This window comes from Lissotriton helveticus, chromosome 11 (genome assembly GCF_964261635.1).
Source record: "Lissotriton helveticus chromosome 11, aLisHel1.1, whole genome shotgun sequence".
NCBI classification, from domain to species: Eukaryota; Metazoa; Chordata; class Amphibia; order Caudata; family Salamandridae; genus Lissotriton; species Lissotriton helveticus.
The window spans coordinates 930,454,509-930,479,090 of record NC_136072.1 but is presented as its reverse complement, the minus strand read 5'-3'; the positions used below and the strand labels follow the sequence as shown (position 1 = coordinate 930,479,090).

Genomic DNA, 24,582 nt, shown 5'->3' with positions numbered 1-24,582 from the left:
TCTCTATTAGTAATATTAACTATAATATGAGTACTCAGATGATAAAATATCCTTCTGAATGGAAACTTGATTTAATATTAAAGGAAGCTGATAATATGTTAACGTTTTTTATGACTAGTGCCATGTTGAAACATATTATGTAATGTTAATTGATTAAAATTATGTTATTTAATTATGTATTATGTATATTGACATTGTATTTTAATTATTGTTCATTTTAGGTACATATGTGGCTCCTGAAGAAGGCGTTGTACACGCCGAAACGCGCGTCGTTTTTTATGCCACCAATTGTGTAGATGTAAGTGTAGTTACTTGTGTCTGACTTACTGATAAGATTGAATTTTTTATACTGTGTTTGTTTGTGTAATTATGCGTTATGTTTTTTGCATAACAATAATTTTTTAAGATATTACCATTAAAATGAAAATGTTTTTATAAATTGGTTGTTTTCCGTTGCTTTTCCCTTTATTTACTTGTTTACGTTAACAATTGCCTAGGAAATTTTGCATCACAAAAAAAAACCAAGCAAGGAGGGTCATAGGGAAAGCAAGTTTAAAGACCCACTACTAGTTCAATTCCCCAGCTATACACTATGAACAACAACAAGAACCTAGGAGGTCTATAGGCCAATTACTCTGGCCTAACTAACATGTGTTATATTAAGTCAGTGGGTGCTACAGTCACTATTGGGTAAATTATAAGGAGCAAAAGACAAGAGAAATACAGGTGCAGTGAACTCAACACACAGAGTAAGGGGCTAATTAAAAAACTGGTTGACAAAATCCAGATCGTCTCGTAGTGGATAACCATCAAACAGACCAGGTGATCAGTCATATCATTTGGTGTCCAAACTGTGAACCGGCAGGTCCTTTGATCATCGAGACCTCATGCCACACAGAGAGTTGTAGATACTGGATAAGGTCTACAGTTGGCTCTAAACCACTATTTGCTGGCCAGTTTGTGATGATGAAGTGAAAACACAGTGCAACTATCCAAAGGTGGTGAATTAAAATAGGGTGATATGTCTAAACAAACCTTTTTAATGGCAAACGAGGCACATCCCCTAATTAAAAAACAGGAACAGCGCAAACGACAGTATAAAACAAATGACTGTCGCAATATGGGCCATATGATATGACTGATCACCTGGTCTGTTTGATGGTTATCCACTACGAGACAATCTGGATTTTGTCAACCAGTTTTTGAATTAGCCCCTTACTCTGTGTGTTGAGTTCACTGCACCTGTATTTCTCTTGTCTTTTGCTCCTTATAATTTACCCAATGGTGACTGTAGCACCCACTGACTTAGTATAACACATGTCAGTTGGGCCAGAATAATTGGCCTATAGACCTCCTAGGTTCTTGTTGTTGTTCATAGGAAATTTTGCACTCATATTTATTTTATTTTAACCTTTCTACTGAGCGCGGCGCCCTTTTCAGTGACACCACGCTCGGTTTTATTATTATTATTATTTTTTATTTTTTTTACTTTACTACAGAGTGCGGCAACCACCTCAGGTACACAGTGCTTAGTATCATTAAGATATATATTTTTTAATTCACTACTGAGCGGAGTGCCCGCTTCAGGGACAGCGCGGTCGGTTTAATTTTTATTCTAACTTTACTACTGAGCGCGGCGCCCGCGTCAAGGACACCGCGCTCTGCAATGGGTTTTGCATTTGCGGGTCTTTGGACTGTTGGCATTGTAAATGACAATGACTTTAATTTTTTATGAAAGGCATTGCCATTTACAGTACCAATGGCTCAAAGGCTCGCGACTGCGAGACCTATTGCATCGTAAATACATGTTTGACTTAACTTTCTTTTCAACGTGTTTTCAAACGATGTCATTCTATGTCCAAATAAAGTATGTGTAATTGCCACCTTTCAGTTGCCAGTTCAGTCCTGGGCTACCGCTGCATGACAGCTATGTCCAAAGAAGACCTTTTAGCTATTTCAGACACCTTCAATGGTTGCTCTGTTTTCTTTTTCTTTTTTTGCATAGGACCCAACATTTCACAAATAATTACAGTACTAAATACGTTTCAATATTAGTTGGTGAGAAAGTACTTCACTCTCCCAGTTACAGCTAAGCAGTTCTGATACTATTGCTGCTGGTGAGAATTAACTCTACAGACTTTGTGATATGTACTTAGAGGAGACATTCTGCTCTTTCACTGAGAATATCCAAAGGGCGGAGCCTTGTAGAAGTAGGGGAAGGTGTGCACTGTGTGTGTTGTTTGTGATGATCCATAGCCTGTGTGTCCATTTGTTAGTGCACGTTTGTTTGTGTGCATGTGTTGTGTGCACAGCGGAGTAACCTAGCACCTGCAGCAGGATGTGGTCTTACCTTTGATAATGAAGAAGAACTTCAGAAACTCTGGATAGTTATCTTCAAACATAGTCATTATCTGTGGAGACAGCAAAATGGGTTATACAGCTTTACTGCAGATCTCTCAGAACCTAGCTTCAGGGGAAGCCCCAATACACGTCAAAAAGAACATCAAACCCAGAAGTAAACTTGCAGAACGTCCTTAATAGTGTCATCCTTTAGTCACAGGGACTCTGCTTCAGTGGAGTTTCTCCTCATAGGTGCATTCAGACGCATACTGTTGGACTTGGCCCTTCTGGCAGGTTCACCCCTGTACTTTTTTGCCTTTTAGTGTTACATAATTATAATGATTTCTGGTCTTTGAGCACTTTAGCACTGTGGCACAGAGTAAAGTGCGTGCGCTCTCTGAGTGCGTGTGTGAGATTGGCCTGCCCTCCCATAGGAATGCATGGGGAATGTGTGTGTCCATGGTCATTCCTGATGCATGGGGAGTGCAGGTGCGAGTTTGGTATGTGCGGACTCGTGTGATTAAATGCTGCGCGATGATGTGTGCAACGTTATTGTGTCTAGTGTGGAAGTGCCACTTCTAGAAGTTGGCCTGTCTGTGCAGTGAATGTGCTGGCTTGTGATTGGCTGGGGCTGGCTGGTGTGCCAGGCTCCTGGAGTCAGGATGGGTCTGCCCCGGTGGTGAATGGGAGATCTGCATGTTGATGGCTGGGGAGGAGTGCAACTGGGACCTGAATAGGGCTGGGCTTTCCCCCCACAATGCTGGCTCCACCCCCTTTGGTGTGTCTCATGTCCCTGACCCATCCTGTGAATAGAGAGAGGGGCTGAGCAAAACAAAGTGCTCAGGAACCAGTTGTATCTGGTTCGCCCCTTGCCTGCACCTTTAGACAAAGGAATTGTGTGTATAAAAAGAGGCTGTGACCTCTTGTAAAATGTTCTTGTTTCCTGACTAGAATCTACCAGGGGCGTGCTGCTGCTGGGGCCCAGGGGAAGGTTTGCCTCCCTGGGCCCTGCCCAGCCCCTGGATTGCTGGAGGACTTCTTTTGGACCCTTCTGCCTGAGGATGGCTGGGAGACTTTCTCCTTGCTCTGGAGACCTTTTGCTGGGACCCCTTTGCTCTGGGAGTCTTTCCTTGGGGGCTTGATGCTTGCTGTGCCCCAGAACCTAGTGGGTGCTTTATTTTTCCTAAAGGAGCGCGTTGTTTCTGCCCTGTAGCGCTGGGCTGCATCGTGTGCTGGGGATTCTCCTTGCCTTGTGCTCCTCGCAGGTGCCCACCCTGCATTATGCCAGATTATCCTTATTTTAATTAGCAGGTGCCTACCCTGCGTTCTGCCCTTTTTTTATTGACTAATCACGGGTGCCCACCCTGCTGTTTGCGCTTATACTCGAAGGTGCCCACCCCTCTCTTCACCCCCGAGAAAATGATCACCGCCGCGGCCCTCGCGCCCCAAAATAGGAAGTCAGGCACCGTAGTGCCTTACTCTGGGCGGGACTTCCGGTTTGCAAAGGAAGTCCCGCCAGCCGCTGCGCTGGGATTGGCCAAGCGCCCGGCCGGGAGAAAAGACTTTCTGCCTCGGAGCCACGAAGGCTCCACACACGAAGTCCCGGTCCCGAGATGGGGGAATGGGTGAAGACTGGTGCCTACGCGGGCGGGGCTCCCATGACTGAGGGAGAGCCCCGCAGCCGCCAGAGAATGCCCCCGCCGCACCACGGAGTAGCACCAGTCCTAGGAGAGAAGCCCCTCAGAGAAACAGCCGGTGAGTCAGAGAGGGCTGGGTGGGGCTCCGGAGCGGCTGATGTTGAAAGGCACCGTGGCAGGGGGTGCATCTAGGGTGGCCCCGGGTGGCAGTGTGCCGCTCCAACGTTCCATTACCAAAAAAAGCCCCCGCGGGGTCCGCATGTCTGTGGCCATTTTGGGGCGGTTTTTCAGCACCCGGGCGGCCCCACTTGCGAGAGGGCCGCCCCAATGACCGGTGGGCATATTTGTTTAAGGAGCCTAGGTGGCTACCCCCACCCCCCATGTGTTTAGAGCCCACAAGGCCCCCCCAACGAAGGGATGGCATTTCGGGAGGTAGAGCGGCCCCGGCTGGCAGTGGGCCGCTCCCCCCAGTTGACATGATTTGTTCAGAGATTAGAAGGCTCCCCCATAATGCATATGATTTATTCAGAGCCTAGAGGGCTCCCCAATGCTTGGTCCAGTTTTGTCCTGAGGGCTAGCGAGAGCCCCCTGTCACAGTTTTGTCCTCAGCTGCCCAGCAAGTAGTGGGCAGCTGCACCATTTAGGTTTTTCCTCCCTAGGGACATGTACTTTGGACTCAGGAGGGAGTCGCACTCCTTCATCCCTACTTTGGCCTTCCCCAGCTGTGCAGCAGTTAGTGCCAGCTGCAGCGTTTAGGCCCTGTTCTTGTCCCTCAGCTGCCCAGCAAGTAGTGGGCAGCTGCTACGTTTAGGTTTTGGCGCAGTGGCGCAACCTGGACTTTGATGCATGGTTTTTCGGCGCCCGGGCGGCCCCACTTGCGAGAGGGCCGCCCCAACGACCGGGGGGGCATATTTGTTTAAGGAGCCTAGGTGGCTTCCCCCACCCCCCATGTGTTTAGAGCCCACAAGGCCCCCCCAACAAAGGGGGGGCATTTCGGGAGGTAGAGCGGCCCCGGCTGGCAGTGGGCCGCTCCCCCCAGTTGACATGATTTGTTCAGAGACTAGAAGGCTCCCCCAAAATGCATATGATTTATTCAGAGCCTAGAGGGCTCCCCAATGCTTGGCCCAGTTTTGTCCTGAGGGCTAGCGAGAGCCCCCTGAAACAGTTTTGTCCTCAGCTGCCCAGTAAGTATTGGGCAGCTGCACCATTTAGGTTTTTCCTCCCTAGGGACATGTACTTTGGACTCAGGAGGGAGTCGCACTCCTTCATCCCTACTTTGGCCTTCCCCAGCTGTGCAGCACTTAGTGCCAGCTGCAGCGTTTAGGCCCTGTTCTTGTCCCTCAGCTGCCAGCAAGTAGTGGGCAGCTGCTACATTTAGGTTTTGGCGCAGTGGCGCAACCTGGACTTTGATGCGAGTTATGTGCTACATGTGATTTCTGCGCTAAATGTGATTTATGTGATATTATGCTTTATGCGCTAATGCTTGGGGTGTTAGGAAATGTACTGTGTGTAGTATGTTTTGCGCACCCTGTGTTCTGACACCTCTGAATGTGTTTTTATGCATCATGTGTAAAGTTTCTGGCCTATACCCCTAAATGTATCTTTATGCTTAGGTGGTTGTTTTTCCTAGTATAGTTATGCTAGTGAGTTCATGGTTCCCTGCGTGATATTTTCCTAAGGTGGTTAGGGTTGCGTAGGTGGTACTTACCTCTTACCAGTGGTTACTGGTTGTGTGCTATATTTGCTATTTGGTGCTTAAAACTATCTCCAGGGGCTTGATACTGAGCTCACCCCCTGACCAGAGTCCCAGGACCAGTGGACTCTATTGTGCCTTCCCTGCCAAGTTGCTGGGACTTGTCTGACCTCCCGGTGCTGCTAGAGCCCCGCCTGAAATGTGCCTCGCTCGCCCCCCTTTGCAGCTGGTGCCTGGCCGCCCCCGCCTCGAGCCGCGCCGCTCTCCTCTGAGCCGCGTCCGCTTCGCTGGGCCACCCGCACCCTGCCCCCCTCCTCCTCTGAGCTGCACACCTTTGGGTCGCCCCAGCCTTAGAAAAAGCCCGGACCCCCTTTGGGAGGCGAGAAACGCCTGCACGCTTATAGCGTACCGGCCGCCTCCCGCCCGCTCCGGTCTGCTGTCGGAGGTCACCCTCAATGTCCCGCGCCACCAGAACGGAAGGTACAGTCCGTACCCGCCGCCAGTTATTATATGTTCTCTGTTCTAAAAGTGTTACTTCTACAAAGTGCTAATTCTACCAACGGCTAGTTCTAAAAGTGCTTATTCCTGACAGTGGTCCATGTGGCCCTGTCCCATGTATATAATCCCCTGTAAATTCTGCCCGTGCCTATGGCACATTGTAAAGTGTGTGTTCATTATCTAATGTGTTTGGTATAATACAAAGGCTATTTTTATATAACCTTGTGTGGAGTTCCTTTTGTGGGGGGCCTTGGATGTAGTTGCAGGTGGGTGCGTGCACAAATACTTAACTTCCATTGCCTCCAGGGTAAGCCTTACTGCTCGTGTCACGCTACCAAAGGGGGTGAGCAGGAGTTATCTTGGCGTGTAACTCCCTTGCCCTGACTAGAGTTGTGGTTTCTGCCTGGTTTTGGCGCCAGACTTAGCCAACCAGAAATACGATTTCTAACACATACGCTATCTCAATTTGTCAGTTGCAGCCAGACAGTCATGATCTGCATTTCTCCAAGAGAGTCTGTTTGAGATGTATAGGCAGTCACCCTTTGAGTTTTTAACACCATCACTCTGCAGCAAAAAATAGCAAACTTCAACTTTGTTGAGTAGAAAGCCATTGGCATAAAGAGTATAGTCAAATTCACAGCTGATATGCCAAAATATAAACTAATACTGCTCAAATAAAATCTTTCTACTATTCTAGCAAAATCACTGTAGCCCCGGACAAGCGGAAGGAGATCTTCAAGTTACTCGATAAACTATTGTCCTAAAAAGAGTGACAAAGTTTAGAGACACCACAAGAGTTTGGTGACTCACGTATTACATTCTTTATAAACAAAATGTAGTTGATTATAATTCAGTACAATACAGGAGAGATCTAAGGACCTTGTTGTTTGAATAAACAAACTTCATGGATTGACTACAGCTCCAGCACCTCATGACCCTCACAGGTGATTTGTTGTGGTCTACAAATGATTGATTAAAGAAGAGCCTCGTGACAAACTCTATGGGCTTCCAGATCTCGGTTGAAGATTGGAACCCTCATTGCCTTTCTTCTTTTGACCATTTAGATGGGAGCTACTTACAAGGTCTGATGGCAATTATGAGGACCATATCCTCGACTTTAGCACCACCACTTTTAAATCTATTGAACAAATCCCTAATGCAAGTTTCAGTACCTAAAACATTTAAAAATTCAATGGTCATTCAATAGTTTAAAAAGCCAGGAAACAACCTGAAGGCTTTAAAAAACTACGGATCCATTTTTCTGCTCCCATTTTCATTCAAAATAATCAAAGTATAAGTACCCCAGGCATTATGTAACCACCTCTAAAAATCTGAATTCCTCAAACCACTACAAGCAGGATTCTGTCCTGATCACAGCTCCAAATCTGTGATTCTATCGTATTAGATGACTTTCGGCATGGCGGTGAAAGCAGCTAGGTTTTTGCTCTAGTGTTTTTGGATTTGACTGCCGCCCTTGATCTGGTCAAACATAAGATCTTGCTTGACCAATTGGAGGTAGCAGGACTTAGTGGGACTGCCTTGCACTGGATGAATACCTTCTTGGAAGTACTGGCAGCTTCCAAGTTCAGGTAGGACCTTTTACCACAATCTCAACACATGCATCTTACGAAGTCCCTCAGGGATCCCTTTATTAACACATTTATTTAATGTGTATGCCAGAGTTGGGACCATGACAAATGCCTGTACAAATCCTTCCTGCAATAATAAGCCTTCCTATCAGATTTCCTATTGGCGAGGAAATTCTCCTTAGTCTATGCTATATCAGATTTTTGAATAGATTCAAGGGGTGTAAACAACTCGGACCACCCAAGAGCCTGAAAAACTTTTTGCACATACTTCAGCCAGGCAATATTTGTCCTACGACCCAAACAAGTAACCTACCTTTGCACAGGCACTTTCTGGTGGATGCTCTATCTAACCAAAGATTCCTCACCTTTTGAATATTCCATAGGTGTCAGACTGGATCCGGTGGAGTTGTGCGGCTCGATGCTGACTCTGACATGCATATATGTGCCACTCGCATGCATTTACATCATTTGCTTTCTAGGCTGTTCGCACATCCACACACAGAACCCAACAGCAAAGTGGCTTAGACCAGTAAGTAGATATCTATCTTTGGCACCTTTTTAAGTGGAAATAAACTCTGTTAATATAACAGGGAGGGGAAATGAGGAATCTGCAATTATATTGAGTATTTACCAGAAAGAGCGTTACTGAAGGTAAGTAACTTGTTCTTCTGATAGATACTTCTAACCACAGATTCCTAACCTAACTTTTAAACAGATACCAAAGCAGTACCTACTAGGTGGTGGGTTTGTGAACAGGCTCAAACTAAGGATGGAGTGGGCAAAAATGTCCATCTTGACCAACCTGGCTGTCCAGACAGTAGTGCTTTGTGAAAGTATGGGGTGACACCCACATAGCAGCCTGGCAAATATCTAGTACAGGTTCTCTCAGTGCCAATACAATGCTAGCAGCCTTGAATCTGGTGAAATGAGCCTGCAAACTTCCAGGGGGCTATTTCTTGGTGAATGCATAGTAGATCTTAATGTAGAACATGGTCTAATGAGAGAAAATTCTCTTCTGCACTGCGCTGCCTTTCTTCTCTCGAGCGAATCCCACAAAGATTTGATCATCGTCACAGTGTTCCTGGTACAATGAATGTAAAAGTTAAAAGCCTGTTTACTTACTATCCAGCCGATTTAGTCTCTTCTTCTCCTACTTAGAGGGCTGAGATGGGGGATGAATACCAGCATGGTGACGTTTTGCCCTATGTGAAAAGTGGTTGCCACTTTTGGAAGAAACGAACCTCAGGTTCTCATGACTAGCTTGTCTGGGCTGAAAGTAGTGTATGACAGGTTGACGGAGAGGGCTTGCAGCTCACTCACCCACCGTGTTGATGTTGCAGCAATGAGGAACACTGTCTTGAGGATGAGAAGACGTAATGAGCAGCTGTGCAATAGTTCAGATGGAGTACACATCAAAAAGGTGAGAACCAAGTTAGGGTCCTACTGAGGCATGATAAAGGGATAGAGTGGAAACAAATTCTGCAAACCTAACTCTGTAAACGTATCACAAGTGATTTAAACAAAAGGCTGATCCGGTAACCGCAAAAAGGCTGAAATAGCTGACAGATACCCTTGAACTGTGCCCAAAGCTAGTCCTTGCTGGGCTATGGACAACACAAACAGAAACACTTTGGATAACCTGGCCAGTAGGTCAGTCTGTTGAATACCTAACCAAACTACAAACTTGTCCCATCAGCAGGTGTTTTCTGATTTTGTTGAGGGGTGTCTGCCTGCCAAGATGACATCTTCAACCTCAGAAGCGGGAATATAGGGGCTGTCAGCGGTTGGCACTTAATCTACCAGTATAGAGGCGAAGTTTGCAAAGGCTAGTTGCAGGTGCAGGCCCCTGCCTTGCTACTGTGACATAAGATACTCCCCGAGATAGCCTGATCAATGGACAGGTGCTCATGCCTAGAGTTGTGGATACCACACCGTGTGTGCCCAATCTGGTGCCACTAGGACTTGGGCCCGGTTGTTCCTGATCTTCAAATCTCTGGCAGACGTATCAACAGAAAGGTGTACAGGAGTCCTAAATCCCACTTCAGGCAGAACGCATTTCAAAGAGTGTGCGAACGATGCCTTCGAAATTTCAATGTGCAAAAGTGCTTACATGGCAGTTATGAAAAGATTGAGGCATGGTTCCCCCCCAGTTGCAGAAGAGACGTTATGCCATCTCTGCATGCAGCTGCCATTTGTAATAAGATAGGCATCATGGTTGAATATATCCTACCTGGCATGGTGGTGTACCACAAAGAAAATACCCTGGTGTTCCAGCCATTTTCATAGGTGTAGTGCTTCCTGGCACAGAGTCCATGACCACGCCCTGCCCTGTTTGATGGAATATCACATGGTAGTGGTGTTGTCTGTGAGCATCTGCACCAGCCTCCGTTTTATGATTGGTAGGAAGACCTTCAATGCCAAGCGGAGGGCCCACAGCTCCAGAAGGTTGTTGTGGAACTTGGACTCCACCAGACACCAGCTGCCTCTGATCTCCACCTCTCCCGAGTGGCCTCCCCAACCCAGAAGCGATGTATCTGCACCACTGCTGGCTCTAGGTGGGGTACAGTAAGGGATCTTTTGCTGACCAACTCGCAGTCCAGCAACCACCACAGCAGAACGTTTGCAGTCTCCTCCAAAATCTGGTTGTGATCTTAGAGGATTCCCTAATGCTGTGCCCACTGGGACTTCAGATCCTACTGCAGAGCCCGCATATGTCTTCTGGTGTACTTGACCAACAAGATGCAGGAGGACATCAGTCCCAGCAGCCTCAGAGTCATCCTCCCTGAGAAGCAGGACAGAGGAACAAATATCGGGATCATAGACCGAAGGTATTAGACTCTCCATTGCAAGGGAGAGGGGGAGTGTTTGTTAAGGAGTCAGGGGTGACTATGACATGTTTACAGTAAACGCCAACAAAACTACGAGGTTCGCGGTAGTAGAGGTGGGTGATGACTACTTGAGGCGAGCCCTCTTTTTTTCAGCACTCAGATGTCAAGGTAGGGGAAGACTGGAACCCTGATCTCAGACTGTGTGCTGCAACAACCCCCATCACTTTAGTGAACACTTGAGAGGCATTTGTGAGGCCAAAAGGGAGCCCAACAAACTGAAAATGCTCCTGCCCCACCGTAAACCACTGATAGCGCTTGTGGGCCTGCAGGATAGAAATATAGAAATAAGTGTCCTACAGTCAGTCTCTAAGGTCGAGGGGCAGACAAGGCGTGAGCCAGGGTGAGAATCTTGAAATTGTCCTTCGCAGGAAGGCGTTTAGAGAGATAAAATCAAAGATTGGACAAATGCCTCGGTCATCCTTAGGTACCAAATAGTAGCTGGAGTAACAACAAAAGACTACTTCTGATGCCAGCACCCTCTCAAGGGCTCTATTGGTCAGAAGGGCCTGCACTTCTTGCTGCAAGAGGGATGGATGGTCCTTTGTCAGCCATTCTGAGCCTGGTTGAAGGTGTAAAGGGGTGAAAAGAAATGGTAGGGTGTAACCCCACTGGATTATCTGTAGGAACCACTTGGCCAAAGGTTTTGCATGCCCCTGTCAGAAAATGCCAGATCCTACCTCCGACATGGTCGCTGTGTGCCTTGACGGGCAGATGAACAAAATTTTAAGGCTGTAGCAACAGGTGGGTCAGAAGACTGCTGCACACTTCCCCTGTTGTCCATGTGATCTGCTGTTACTGCGACAAAAAGGCTGAAGGGTTTGCTGGGCAAGTTGAACTTGATGGAGATATTGGAAGCCACTACCCGAATCCATGGAGGGGGAGAAAATATTGGTGCAGCAGACATGTCAGGCAAACAGGCCCTAGGAGAGCGCCGTGGCTCTACTATCCTGAAAGTGTTCAAGGGACGAGTCTGCCATCTCACCAAATTGGCAATATCAATCAAAAGGCAAGTCCATTAACGTGGACTGTACATCACTTGAGAAGCCAGTGGACATCACCCAGGCGTGCCTCCTGAGAGCCACACTGATGCCAATTGCCCTGCCTATGCAATCTGTGGTGTCCAAAACCTAGCGCATGGTAACCTTTACAGCATCACCGCCATCCTGAATAGTCTGTGTAAGGACAGGATGCAAGTTGCCAGGAACAACCGATAGAAATGTCCAACAGAGTCCCAAAGGGTGTGACTATAATGCCCTAAGAGGCAGCTGGCATTAACGGAAAGTAGTACCAAACTGATTGATGAACACATGCACCACCCAACGGTTTCTATACACTTCGAGGGATTGCTTGTATTGACCTTGCTCATTGAGTCCTGCACAACTATCCTCTCTGGCTTGAGATGCTGAGTTAATAATTTTGCCACTGGTCCAGAACAGAGTATTTCCCTAGTTCTGGGAAGAGTACCTGTGAGGCTTCATTAAAAGGAAGTACAGGCTCAGTATTTGACTGCACAGTTTGAAGGATCTCAGACAGGACATTAGTCTTAACCTCAATATTGGTAACTGTAGGTCGAAGTCCTCTGCCGCCCCTTTGCATGACTATGGCAATGGAGGCACTTTCTTCCATGGCAGAGCCCGAGGCGAAGTAGCCCAGTGTCTGGCAAGGTGTCCACTCCACTAGCACCATGAAGGTTCCTATACCAATTGTCATCGGAGTATGGCTGGGCAAATTCATCCCCAGCATAATATGCATCGTTGTTAGTGTCCTTTCCAAATAAAGTATGAAGGGTATGGGCCCTACCTTGAGGCAGGGGCGAAATATCAGAATCTGATGAGTTGCCCAAAGGCTGCGGCCCAAAGGAATCAGGCCATGGGGTCAATTCAAGTCTAAGCAGTGCCAACTGAGTCGAAAAGTACAACAGGTTGAGCTTCATTGCCCAATGTTGACATCTACAACTATTCTCCAGGGTCTGGCATGGGTGAAGGCACTGGGATCAGAGTCGGCAGCAAAGCCAGGGCTGAGCCCGTAGCGGGTTCAGCCGGCACAACGGTTGGATCTGTCGATTGAGTCCCAGGTTGAGGCCCTCACAGATCTGTTGAGGATGGAGGCCTGCCAGACCGAGTAATATGCCAAAGTGCTGCAGCATGGTTTTACAGAATTTTATGATTTGCTGCAGCCTTGTCAATAACCCTGAAAATTCAGATTTCCTCAGGACAAAGATTTATCTGGCTCTAAAGGGGAATGGCTTCAGGAGCTATAATGCAAGGCATGTTGGAAATTTTTAGATAAAGGGCTCGTAAAGAGGCAAGTAGCAGCTCTAGATCCACGTCTGGTGGTGCGAAAGGAACTGATGTCAGTGTGTGCAAGTGGCTCCTTTTTGCGGGTCTGCGCATTACTTCTGGAGTGGAACAATATCAGTGCGGAGCTACAGCACACCACATACCGGCGCACAGTGGTACTGCTCAAAGTTTCTGGATCTAGTCAGATGCCTGGGGAATATTCAAAAGGAAAAGAATAGGCAGTAAGAAGCTTGTCAGAAAATGTCTTTCATAGCAGCACATTGTGAATGTTGAGGAGTGTCCCTCTTGTGACGTTGACACATTCTGCATGACATGTAGCTCACCACCTTAGATTTGGACATTCAAAGAGTATCCTTGTATTCCATTTCAGAACTGGATTATTGTATATGTGGTTCCAGAAAAAGAGGGCCGAGCCCTATATATATCTATGAAAATAAATGTGCCTGTCTTAAATTGTTACTCATTTTAAGTTCTTCAGGTGTACAAGAGTGCTACCATAGAGTACAAAGCATGGCAGCCATGGTTTGAATATTTCAGAAAAGGCCAGTTCTAGGCAGGCACATTTTATGTGCATCACCATTGTTGGACCCGGGCCTTTTGGGCTGGTTAACCCCTGAACTTTTTGCTTTTTATGGCGTTCATGATTTCTGGCGTGGCGCACTTTTTCCCTGGGTTCCAGAGTAAAGTGCGTGCGTGGAGTAAGGTTGGCCTGCCCTCCCATAGGAATGCACGGGGAATGTGTGTGTCCATGTTAGCTCCTGATGCGTGGGGAGTGCAGGCTCGAGTTTGGTATGTGTGAACTCGTGAGAATGAATGCTGCGCGATGGTATGTGCGGCTTGTATGTGTCTAGTGGGGAAGTGCCACTTCTAGACATTGATGTGTGGGTGCAGTGAGGGTGCTGGAGCATGATTGGCTGGAGCTGGCTGGCAAGCCTGGCTCCAGGAAGTCTGGATGGGTCTGCCCAGGAGTGAGTGGAGAGATCACATGAGTGATGTGAGGGAGGGCTGCACCTGGTTCCTGATGGGGCTGGGCTTTCCCCACACAATGCTGGCTCCGCCCCCTGTGGAGCGTCTAACGACCCTAGCCTCCCCAGTGAATGAAAGGGGTGGTTGGGCCATCAAGGGTGCTCTAAAACCAGCTGCGACTGGTTCTTCCCCCACCCTGCACCCTGAAACAAAGGATTTTCTAGTATAAGAAGGGGCTGTGTCCCCTTAGAAAATGTTCTCTTCCAGGATCCTATCTGAGGGGGGCTGCTGCTGCTGGAGGCCAGGAGGAACCGCCACTTGGGACTGCCTCCCTGCCTGGAGGCCCAGTGAGCTGGCCCCTGGCCCAGCCTTGCCCCCCCCCCTACCTTGCTCTGCTGAGGGACCTTTTGCTGGAGCCTATTTTTGCCCACTAAGCACCTGGGAGCGCTTTATCTCTTCTTTAAAGCACCTGGGAGCGCTGTGATAGGCTTTAGCGCTAGGGAGCGCTTTATGTGCATAGAGCCGGTGCCCACCCGGCATTTGTCACCCCGTGTTGTGGCCGAGCGGCGCGGGTGCCATCCCGCTCATTTCCGCCTTCATCGGCCGTTTTTATGCCCCCTAGCGCTAGGAGCGCTTCCTTTTAATTATTGCCAAAAAGCCGGTCCCCACCCGACATTGCCCCGCGAAATCGTCCCCGTCGCCGCCCGGCCGAGCCGGAAGTCAGGCAGGCCGGGGGCGGGACGTTAGGACAGCCGGAAGCCCAGGCGGGAGCCTACTCCGCTCTGGGCCGTGTTGCAGAGGAAGCAGGAGCAGCGTGAGCCTACCCCGCGCTCCTGCTTGGGCCGAGAAGTACCGCCGTCCGCCTGGCTCCCCGAGTGACGGGAGAGCCCAGTGAGAGGAGTCCCGGCAGCAGGGAGACGCCGCAGGGACCCAGCGCGACGTCGGAGCCCCCCCCGCAGCAGAGTCCGGTGAGTGGAGTGCGGGCGTCTCGAGGCGGGGGGGCCCCGGTGTTCTTTAAAGGCCCCGTGGGGGCCCGTGCATACTCCTGGAGCGGCCCCGGAAGGCAGCGGGCCGCTCCCCCTTTAACTCCGCCGCAACTGGCCTTCTTTCTTGACTGAGCCACGAGGGCTCCGGGGGCAGCTTGTAGAGATCGAGTCCCCCGGGAGGGACTCCAACGGTAGTGACGGGCCCAGAGAGGCTCCGGGCAGTTCTTCAGTTGCGAGCCCCAGAGAGGCTCAGGGGCATTGCGTGTTTTGAGCCCAGCGAGGCTCCAACGACGGCCATTCTTGTGTAGAGCCCTGAGAAGGCTCTGGGGGGCATTTGTTAATTAGGAGCCCCGAGGCTCCAGGGCCCACATTGTGTTTAGAGCCCCAGAAAGGCTCAGGAGTATTGCGTATCGTAGAGCCCAGCGAGGCTCTTTGGGGGACAGTAGATTTGGCCAGAGCCTGCGAGGCTCCAGCATTGGCCCTTATTATCTACGCCAGTTGCCCAGCACTTTGTGGGCAACTGCCACGTTTAGGCCCCCCGGACACTGGGACACAGGGCGTCCTAGCCCCAACAGGCCAGAGGGCCTAGGGACTGCCACAGGTTGTGGCTCATGTGAGTTTTGCTCAATTGATTGTGCTTAATAATAAATAATAATAATAAAATCATTTGTAGAGCGCATGGTTACACTTAAAATAGTGTGTCCCGGCGCTGTGGATGTGTTCCATAGAGAACGCCCAGATAAAAACAGCAAAACACAATACAGCCACACCCTGCCCTCTACTAATGACTGGGGAAGAGGTGAGTTTTGAGTTTAAGTCGAAAGCGACTTTCGGATGGCTCCATCCGCAGATTCAGGGGGAGTTTATTCCAGTGGGTGGCTGCCAGATAGCGGAATGAGCGGCCACCCATTCTGGCTCTGAAGATACGAGGGACAGTGAACAGTATACTGCCCAAGGACCTCAGATTGCGTTTGGGACGGTGGATAGTTAGGAGTCTTTTTAAGTAGGGGTGGCACCTCTGAATGTGTTTTGACGCATCATGTGTTTTCCTTCCTTGCACCTCTGAATGTGTTTTGATGCATCATGTGTTTTTCCTTGTTTTTACACCGCTGAATGTAGGTTCTGCATCATGTGTTTCCTTCCTTACACCTCTGAATGTGTTTTGATGCATCATGTGTTTTCTTTCCCTACACCGCTGAATGTTAATGCATCATGTGTAATGTTCCTATGCTTATACCCCTAAATGTTGGTGATACTTAGGTGGTTGTTTTTCTCCTAGTACAGGTGTTGCTTGTGAGGTCTTGGTTCCCTGCGCAATATTTTCCTAAGGTGGTTAGGGTTGCGTAGGAGGTACTTACCCTTTACCAGTAATTACTGGTTGTGTGCTAATTTGTGCTATATTTTCTATTTGGTTCTACAAATGGTTCTATGTGCTAATTACTATTCCTAAAAAGTGATGATTCCTGGCAGTGGTCCAGGTGGCCCTGTCTTGTACATATCCCCTGTAAATTCTGCCCGTGCCTGTTGGCACATTGTAAAATGTGTGTTCTTATCTAATGTGTTTTGGTATAATACAAAGGCTATTTTTATATAACCTTGTGTGGAGTTTCCTTTGTGGTGGGCCTTGGGGGTTGTTGCTGGGTGCATGCGCAAATACTTAACCTACATAGCCTCCAAGTTTAGCCTGGATGCTCGTGTCACGTTACCTAGAGGGTGAGCAGGGGTTATCTTGGTGTGTGACTCCCTTGCCCTGACGTGGAAGTGGTGGTCTCTGACTGACTCTGGCGCAAGCCTTGGCCAGCCGGAGATCCCGTTTCTAACATTGGTGGCAGGTGGTGAGGATCCGGATTTGTGTTTGCGTTGTACCGCAGTGTCAACGGGCCACACTACAAAACTCTGCATTTTAGATAATTACATGTTGGGGATTATTGTCCTTTGAAGTTCTAGTATTTCTTTTCCAAAGAGTGTCCAGTACATTTGTCCCCTGCCCTGCTCCCAGAGTTTGGTACCTGTGTCACGTGTAGTCAGGTTGAGAAATCAGAGGTGGTAAAAACTGCCTTACCGGTCCAAGGGGGGGGTGTGTGTGGATGAATGGTGTGTTGCCTAGACAAATTAGTGTGAGTTCTCTTTGGTAGGGAGCTTGCTGAAATACTTTGAACTGTGTACTCTTGCTTCAGCTCAGACTGTTAGGTCCCCTGTGTTGCACATGTCTGTGAGCATCCTGCCAAGATGGAATCTTCTTTTAACCTCTGTGGTCTGTTTAAGTACAGTATGCATGAGTTGGTACAGTTTTGTGAGGAGAGAGACATCCCAGTGAATGAGTCAGACACCCAGTCCAAGCTTAGGGATAACCTGATCCTATGGCAGAAGACTGACTGGGAACGTGAGCACAGTGAGAAAGATAGGGCCCGGGCCGCACGCCATGAGGGTGGTGGGTCTGAGGGGAGCCCTGAAGAGTCTGAAGAGGAGGATGAGGATGACAGTGAATGGGCACCAGCAGATGGTGAGGACCCCATAGATAGGGAGTCCCTTGCTGGGTCCAGTGTCAGATGCAGCACCCCATCCCTTTCCCTGTCCCCAGATGAGTGGTTGGATAGGAGGGAAGAGAGGGAGCACCAGCTGGCTATGGAGAAGCTCAGGTTAGAGCATGCCAGAGAGATAGCGCAGCTGGGTGTGCAGGAGAGGATTGCAGAGGCTGAGAGGGCCTTGGCCAGGGAGAAGATAGGCCTAGAGGGTAGGTTATCCCCTGACCGCAGTCATAGTTTTCTGGATTCCCTAGGGAGGGTTGGATCCAGTGGTGGCAGCAATAGAGAGTTTGGTGCGGGAAGTGCCATTCCCCGTTTCCAAAGAGTGGTACCTTGTTCCATAGAGGACATGTACAGATTGAAGTTCAGGGGCAGTAGGAGACTGCCTAACTAGGATTGGGCGGACTATGTGGATGATTGTCATGATGCACTGCTTGATTGGCTAGAGGTTCACGGGGAACCTGATTTTGAGGGACTGCTCAACCTGGTTATCAGAGAGCAGCAGTTCAGTTGTTTTGTGCCAGAGTTACGCCGACACCTGTCGAGGGATGACTATGTTAGTCCTTGGAAGCTTGCAGAGGAAGCAGACCGCTGGGAAGGTGCCGGAGGTTCTGACACGTCATGGGTGAGTGAACCCGAGAGTAATGGGTCAGGTATCTTCCATACCCGTGTGGTGGAAGAGGCTCAGAGTAGCCCAGCTAGGTCCCAGTGTAGTGAGAGGGGTGTAGGGGCGCACGTCTTGTCTCAGTGGAGTAGGAGTGAGAGGGGGACTGAGTGTTCCCAGGTGCCCGAAACCCAGTCTCAGAACCTGGATGGTTTCTTGAGGGAACACCAGGTTGGGGGCCTAGGCTGTCCTGTTAGACCCCTTGAGGGGGATCTCCTAGTGTCTAGAGAACCTGGAGTATCTTTAAATAGTGTTCCAGTGGTTCTAGTGTCCGGCAGGGCCACTCCCGTTGGGGGGGGCACAGAAGTCCGAAGTGAGGAGTGAATGGGGGATGTGTTCCCCAGTGGGAGAACCAGTGGGTCAGGGACTACCCAGTTGGGCGAAGTTCCTGTTTAGTGACCATGGTGACACCACTTCTGTTCTGGGGGATCTTCCCGCACTGTCAGGTGGACAGGGGATGGGAGATCTGTGCCAAACAGACAGTCACACAGCACATGAGTCATGTGTTAGCCTCAGGGGGATGGTGAGTGAGTCCCCAGAAGTCCTGGAGTGCCAGGCAATTATCCCACCTAGGGGTTTAGACCGAAGGTTGGGAGGCCAGGTTCAGGGTCGGCCTGACCTGAAGGATGGGACGTCTGTAACCAGAGTCCTAGCCAGTGCTTCTTCCAGGGGTACCTCTCCAGTTGGGAGGGTGCAGAACTCTGGAAGGGGGTGCAGAGGGTGGGAGAGCCCACCTCTGACCCCGGTGCAACCTGAGAGGTCAAACCCTGGGTTGGAATGGCGTTCTAGGTGTACCCCTCGCAGGAGGTGAAGGAACCCTAGAAGAAGAGGTAGGGGGAGGAGAGCCTTCCCTGAGACTCCGGGTCCGCCTGAGGGTGTAGACCCTAGGTTGGAGAACCAGTGGCAGTCTAGCCCTGTCTTGCAGACAGGAAGAGTGGAGAATGGCTACTATATGCCAGGGGTTACTACCCGCCACTCTGTGGATAGGCAAGGACCGGTGGCACCTGGGTGGCCCAGGGCCTGGTCCTGGCCGCGGACAGCTTAGGAATACCAGTGGGGTAGCCCAGTTGTTCCAGATGGTGGTTTTAGAAGGAATCCCAGGGTTTCACATTGGCGTGGAACAGGACGGTGTCCCGGCAGTGGCGGGCCCGTGTCCGTGTTCTATCGCCCAAAGCAGGGAAGCCCATCACGGTGGTGATCGGTCTACCCTGCGTTTTGGCTGGAAGGGGGTTGTGATGGACCCGGGCCTTTTGGGCTGGTTAACCCCTGAACTTTTTGCTTTTTATGGCGTTCATGATTTCTGGCTTGGCGCACTTTTTCCCTGGGTCCCAGAGTAAAGTGCGTGCGTGGAGTAAGGTTGGCCTGCCCTCCCGTAGGAATGCATGGGGAATGTGTGTGTCCATGTTAGTTCCTGATGCGTGGGGAGTGCAGGTTCGAGTTTGGTATGTGTGAACTCGTGAGAATGAATGCTGTGCGATGGTATGTGCGGCTTGTATGTGTCTAGTGGGGAAGTGCCACTTCTAGACATTGATGTGTGGGTGCAGTGAGGGTGCTGGAGCATGATTGGCTGGAGATGGCTGGCAAGCCTGGCTCCAGGAAGTCTGGATGGGTCTGCCCAGGAGTGAGTGGAGAGATCAGCATGAGTGATGTGAGGGAGGGCTGCACCTGGTTCCTGATGGGGCTGGGCTTTCCCCACACAATGCTGGCTCCACCCCCTGTGGTGCGTCTAACGACCCTAGCCTCCCCAGTGAATGAAAGGGGTGGTTGGGCCATCAAGGGTGCTCCAAAATCAGCTGACTGATTCTTTCCCCACCCTGCACCCTGAAACAAAGGATTTTCTAGTATAAGAAGGGGCTGTGTCCCCTTAGAAAATGTTCTCTTCCAGGATCCTATCTGAGGGGGGCTGCTGCTGCTGGAGGCCAGGAGGAACCGCCACTTGGGACTGCCTCCCTGCCTGGAGGCCCAGTGAGCTGGCCCCATGCCCAGCCTTGCCCCCCCCCCACCTTGCTCTGCTGAGGGACCTTTTGCTGGAGCCTATTTTTGCCCACTAAGCACCTGGGAGCGCTTTATCTCTTCTTTAAAGCGCCTGGGAGCGCTGTGATAGGCTTTAGCGCTAGGGAGCGCTTTATGTGCATAGAGCCGGTGCCCACCCGGCATTTGTCACCCCGTGTTGTGGCCGAGCGGCGCGGTTGCCATCCCGCTCATTTCCGCCTTCATCGGCCGTTTTTATGCCCCCTAGCGCTAGGAGCGCTTCCTTTTAATTATTGCCAAAAAGCCGGTGCCCACCCGACATTGCCCCGCGAAATCGTCCCCGTCGCCGCCCGGCCGAACCGGAAGTCAGGCAGACCGGGGGCGGGACACTAGGACAGCCGGAAGCCCGGGCGGGAGCCTACTCCGCTCTGGGCCGTGTTGCAGAGGAAGCAGGAGCAGCGAGAGCCTACCCAGCGCTCCTGCGTGGGCCGAGAAGTACCGCCGTCCGCCTGGCTCCCCGAGTGACGGGAGAGCCCGGTGAGAGGAGTCCCGGCAGCATGGAGACGCCGCAGGGACCCAGCGCGACGTCGGAGCCCCCCCCCCCGCGCAGCAGAGTCTGATGAGTGGAGTGCGGGCGTTTCGAGGCGGGGGGGAGCCCCGGTGTTCTTTAAAGGCCCCGTGGGGGCCCGTGCATACTCCTTGAGCGGCCCCGGAAGGCAGTGGGCCGCTCCCCCTTTAACTCCGCCGCAGCTGGCCTTCTTTCTTGACTGAGCCACGAGGGCTCCGGGGGCAGCTTGTAGAGATCGAGTCCCCCGGGAGGGACTCCAACGGTAGTGACGGGCCCAGAGAGGCCCCGGGCAGTTCTTCAGTTGCGAGCCCCAGAGAGGCTCAGGGGCATTGCGTGTTTTGAGCCCAGCGAGGCTCCAATGACGGCCATTCTTGTGTAGAGCCCTGAGAAGGCTCTGAGGGGCATTTGTTAATTAGGAGCCCCGAGGCTCCAGGGCCCACATTGTGTTTAGAGCCCCAGAAAGGCTCAGGAGTATTGCGTATCGTAGAGCCCAGCGAGGCTCTTTGGGGGACAGTAGATTTGGCCAGAGCCTGCGAGGCTCCAGCATTGGCCTTTATTATCTACGCCAGTTGCCCAGCACTTTGTGGGCAACTGCCACGTTTAGGCCCACCGGACACTGGGACACAGGGCGTCCTGGCCCCAACAGGCCAGAGGGCCTAGGGACTGCCACAGGTTGTGGCTAATGTGAGTTTTGCGCAATTGATTGTGCTTGCACCTCTGAATGTGTTTTGACGCATCATGTGTTTTTCTTCCTTGCACCTCTGAATGTGTTTTGATGCATCATGTGTTTTTCCTTGTTTTTACACCGCTGAATGTAGGTTCTGCATCATGTGTTTCCTTCCTTACACCTCTGAATGTGTTTTGATGCATCATGTGTTTTCTTTCCCTACACCGCTGAATGTTAATGCATCATGTGTAATGTTCCTATGCTTATACCCCTAAATGTTGGTGATACTTAGGTGGTTGTTTTTCTCCTATTACAGGTGTTGCTAGTGAGGTCTTGGTTCCCTGCTCAATATTTTCCTAAGGTGGTTAGGGTTGCGTAGGAGGTACTTACCCTTTACCAGTAATTACTGGTTGTGTGCTAATTTGTGCTACATTTTCTATTTGGTTCTACAAAGTGTTCTATGTGCTAATTACTATCCCTAAAAAGTGATGATTCCTGACAGTGATCCGGGTGGCCCTGTCTTGTACATATCCCCTGTAAATTCTGCCCGTGTCTGTTGGCACATGGTAAAATGTGTGTTCTTATCTAATGTGTTTTGGTATAATACAAAGGCTATTTTTATATAACCTTGTGTGGAGTTTCCTTTGTGCTGGCCCTTGGGGGTTGTTGCTGGGTGCATGCGCAAATACTTAACCTACATAGCCTCCAAGTGTAGCCTGGCTGCTCGCGTCACGTTACCTAGAGGGTGAGCAGGGGTTATCTTGGTGTGTGACTCCCTTGCCCTGACGTGGAAGTGGTGGTCTCTGACTGACTCTGGCGCAAGCCTTGGCCAGCCGGAGATCCTGTTTCTAACAACCATCATTCAAGAGTTATAGCTGTGAGTGTCTGAATGCTTTACTATAGAATTTCAGACAGAATCCTTCTGCTTGTTTCTAGGCCGTACCTGAAAGTGGCACTATACAACCAGCATCTTTTTACAGTTTTTCTGTGTTTTTCCATCTTTCAGGCTTCCTCTCACCTCTCCGTAGGTGTCAATGGCTGGAATCCAGAGATGTTTCAGCCCCAGTCCCTCTAGGTCATAAATCATCACAAAGTCTTCATTCCGTTTACCGAACTGCAAGAGACAGAGCACATGTCAAATTAGATAGGCTGTTTAGGAGCTACACGAGACATTTAGAAGAGACATAAAAAATAATGTCACACAAAAACTGTCCAAATACAGGCTTCCACTAGGCACCATCTTGACACTTCTCTTGAGGGTGTGGAGATCCAAAAACACTACGTTAGGAAGACCACTGGAGACTCTAGGTACAAAGCTCTACCATAGAAAGTTTAACACTCCACTGTGGATTGAAAAACAAGGAAAGATTTTGAATAATTAAATGGGGGTTCTTATGGTGGCAAGTGCAAATCCTGCACAAAGTGGTGTATGCATCCATATTCGCAATACGTACAGATATTCACGGTACACAGATAGGAGAAGAGAGATAATTAGGTTCTCAAAGCAGATGCCCCCAAAGGCTGGTGCATGGATTTGTAATACGGTGGGCAAATTACATATTGAGACACTCTACGCTCAAGGACAACTATTCTGCTTGCAGGAGGATTCTGAAACTCCTCTCCGAACGACAACGAAGTCTGCGTCTTCGTTTTGTCTTAGTATACAACCAACCTCGCAACCAACCTCTCAACCGAGCTCAAGAAAACTTGGTGTACAGGGAGAGATATAACCAGCAGCCAAATGCAGCTTCTTTTATCATATCACTTGTAAGGCATTGTCTGGAATAATGTCGAGTTTTGGAGTCTGTCTCACTAGAGGAGTAATGTTAGAATGGAACAGTCTAAAGATCTGTGACAAATGTTGAAAATTGTCTAACTAGAGGGTCCTTTTAGGAAAGGTTCATTCTTCAATTTAAAAATTTTTAATTTTTTTTTATCTAGTCATTTAAAATTGCATTGCCTCTTGATGCAGACCGCACCTAGGGGCCGATTAGGATGGCGGTGAATCCGCATCCTCCGGGCCGGCGGAAGCCACCACCGGCCTGGAGGATGCGGATTCACAGCCGCGGACATTTGGAAACCCATCGCCACATTAGGATGGCGGTGGGATCAGCAGCGGACGGCAAGTCCGTCCGCCGCTGATCCGCGGTGTGTGCTGGCAAATATGGTGGCGGTGTCTGCTAGACACCGCCAGCCATATTAGGATGCATGCGGAAACATGCTTTTCCACGGCGGCTTTTCCGCCGTGGAAAAGCATGTGGTCTTTTGTGTTTGAGGGCCTGTTGCGGGGCCCCAGGGTGTCGGGTGCACATGGGGGGTACCTATGGTACCCCCCAGCATTTACATGCACAAAGGCGGTGCCTGCCGCTTTGTGCATGTAAATGTAAGGCATTCATTTTTAACCTTGCGGCGGGTGCTGCTTCAAGCAGCACCCGCCACAATGTTAAAGATACAGGATGTGACCGCCAGGGTGGCGGTCACATCCTAATTGCACCGGTGAGACGGTCCCTCCACCTCAGGGATCCTAATAGGCCCCCTAATTGGGGGAAAAAATATATTAAATATACACCAAATACAACAAACAGAAGGACAAAGTGAACGCTTTCACCTTGTCCTGTTGTTTTTGGTGTATATTTAATGGTAAATGGTCAAAATATCGATTCCAAAATATAGACAAACCAAAATATCGAGTCCAAAATATAGAATGGACAAAATATCGAATGGACAGAATATAGACATCAAAAATATCGTTTTGAAGTAAGTAATGTAATATCGATTTTAAAAATATAGACAGTCAAAATATCGAAGTACATAATATAGTTTATTAAAAATATCGCATTTTTAATAATATCTAATTTTTTAAGTGTTTTTATGTTAGTATATGTGTGAAAAGTGTATATATTTTTGTAATTTATTTTAAGTAATTAATTTTATGTTATTTAAATATTGTGTAATTTAATTCTGTAGCGGGTTGTGAGTTTATAGGGGAATAGGGTGGGAAGTAATTTAATTATAATTAATTAAATATGTTAATTAATTAATTGGTATTTATTTAGAATAAACTGGTAATTAATTTTTAATTGGTAATTAATTAATTCTCAATTGATAATTATTTTTTATTAATTGATTCATTGATAATTATGTGAATTAAATCAATTTATTTTCTGTAGCGGGTTGTGGGTTTATAGGGGAATAGGGTGGGAAGTAATTTAATTATAATTAATTAAATATGTTAATTAATTAATTGGTATTTATTTTGATTAAATTGTTAATTAATTTTTAATTGGTAA

The 24,582-nt window shown here is 49.1% G+C and overlaps 1 protein-coding gene across 1 annotated transcript in view; it reads right to left on the bottom strand.

Annotated features, from left to right (window-relative positions):
* Positions 1–24,582, bottom strand: part of LOC144791328 (SEC14-like protein 2) — a 326,084-nt gene that overhangs the window by 86,669 nt on the left and 214,833 nt on the right. Inside the window, exons 6-7 of the mRNA XM_078666003.1 lie at positions 22,311–22,406; positions 2,351–2,411 (exon numbers count right to left, since the gene is read on the bottom strand). Of these exons, the coding sequence (XP_078522129.1) occupies positions 2,351–2,411; positions 22,311–22,406 (157 nt within the window). The remainder of the gene's footprint in view (positions 1–2,350; positions 2,412–22,310; positions 22,407–24,582) is intronic.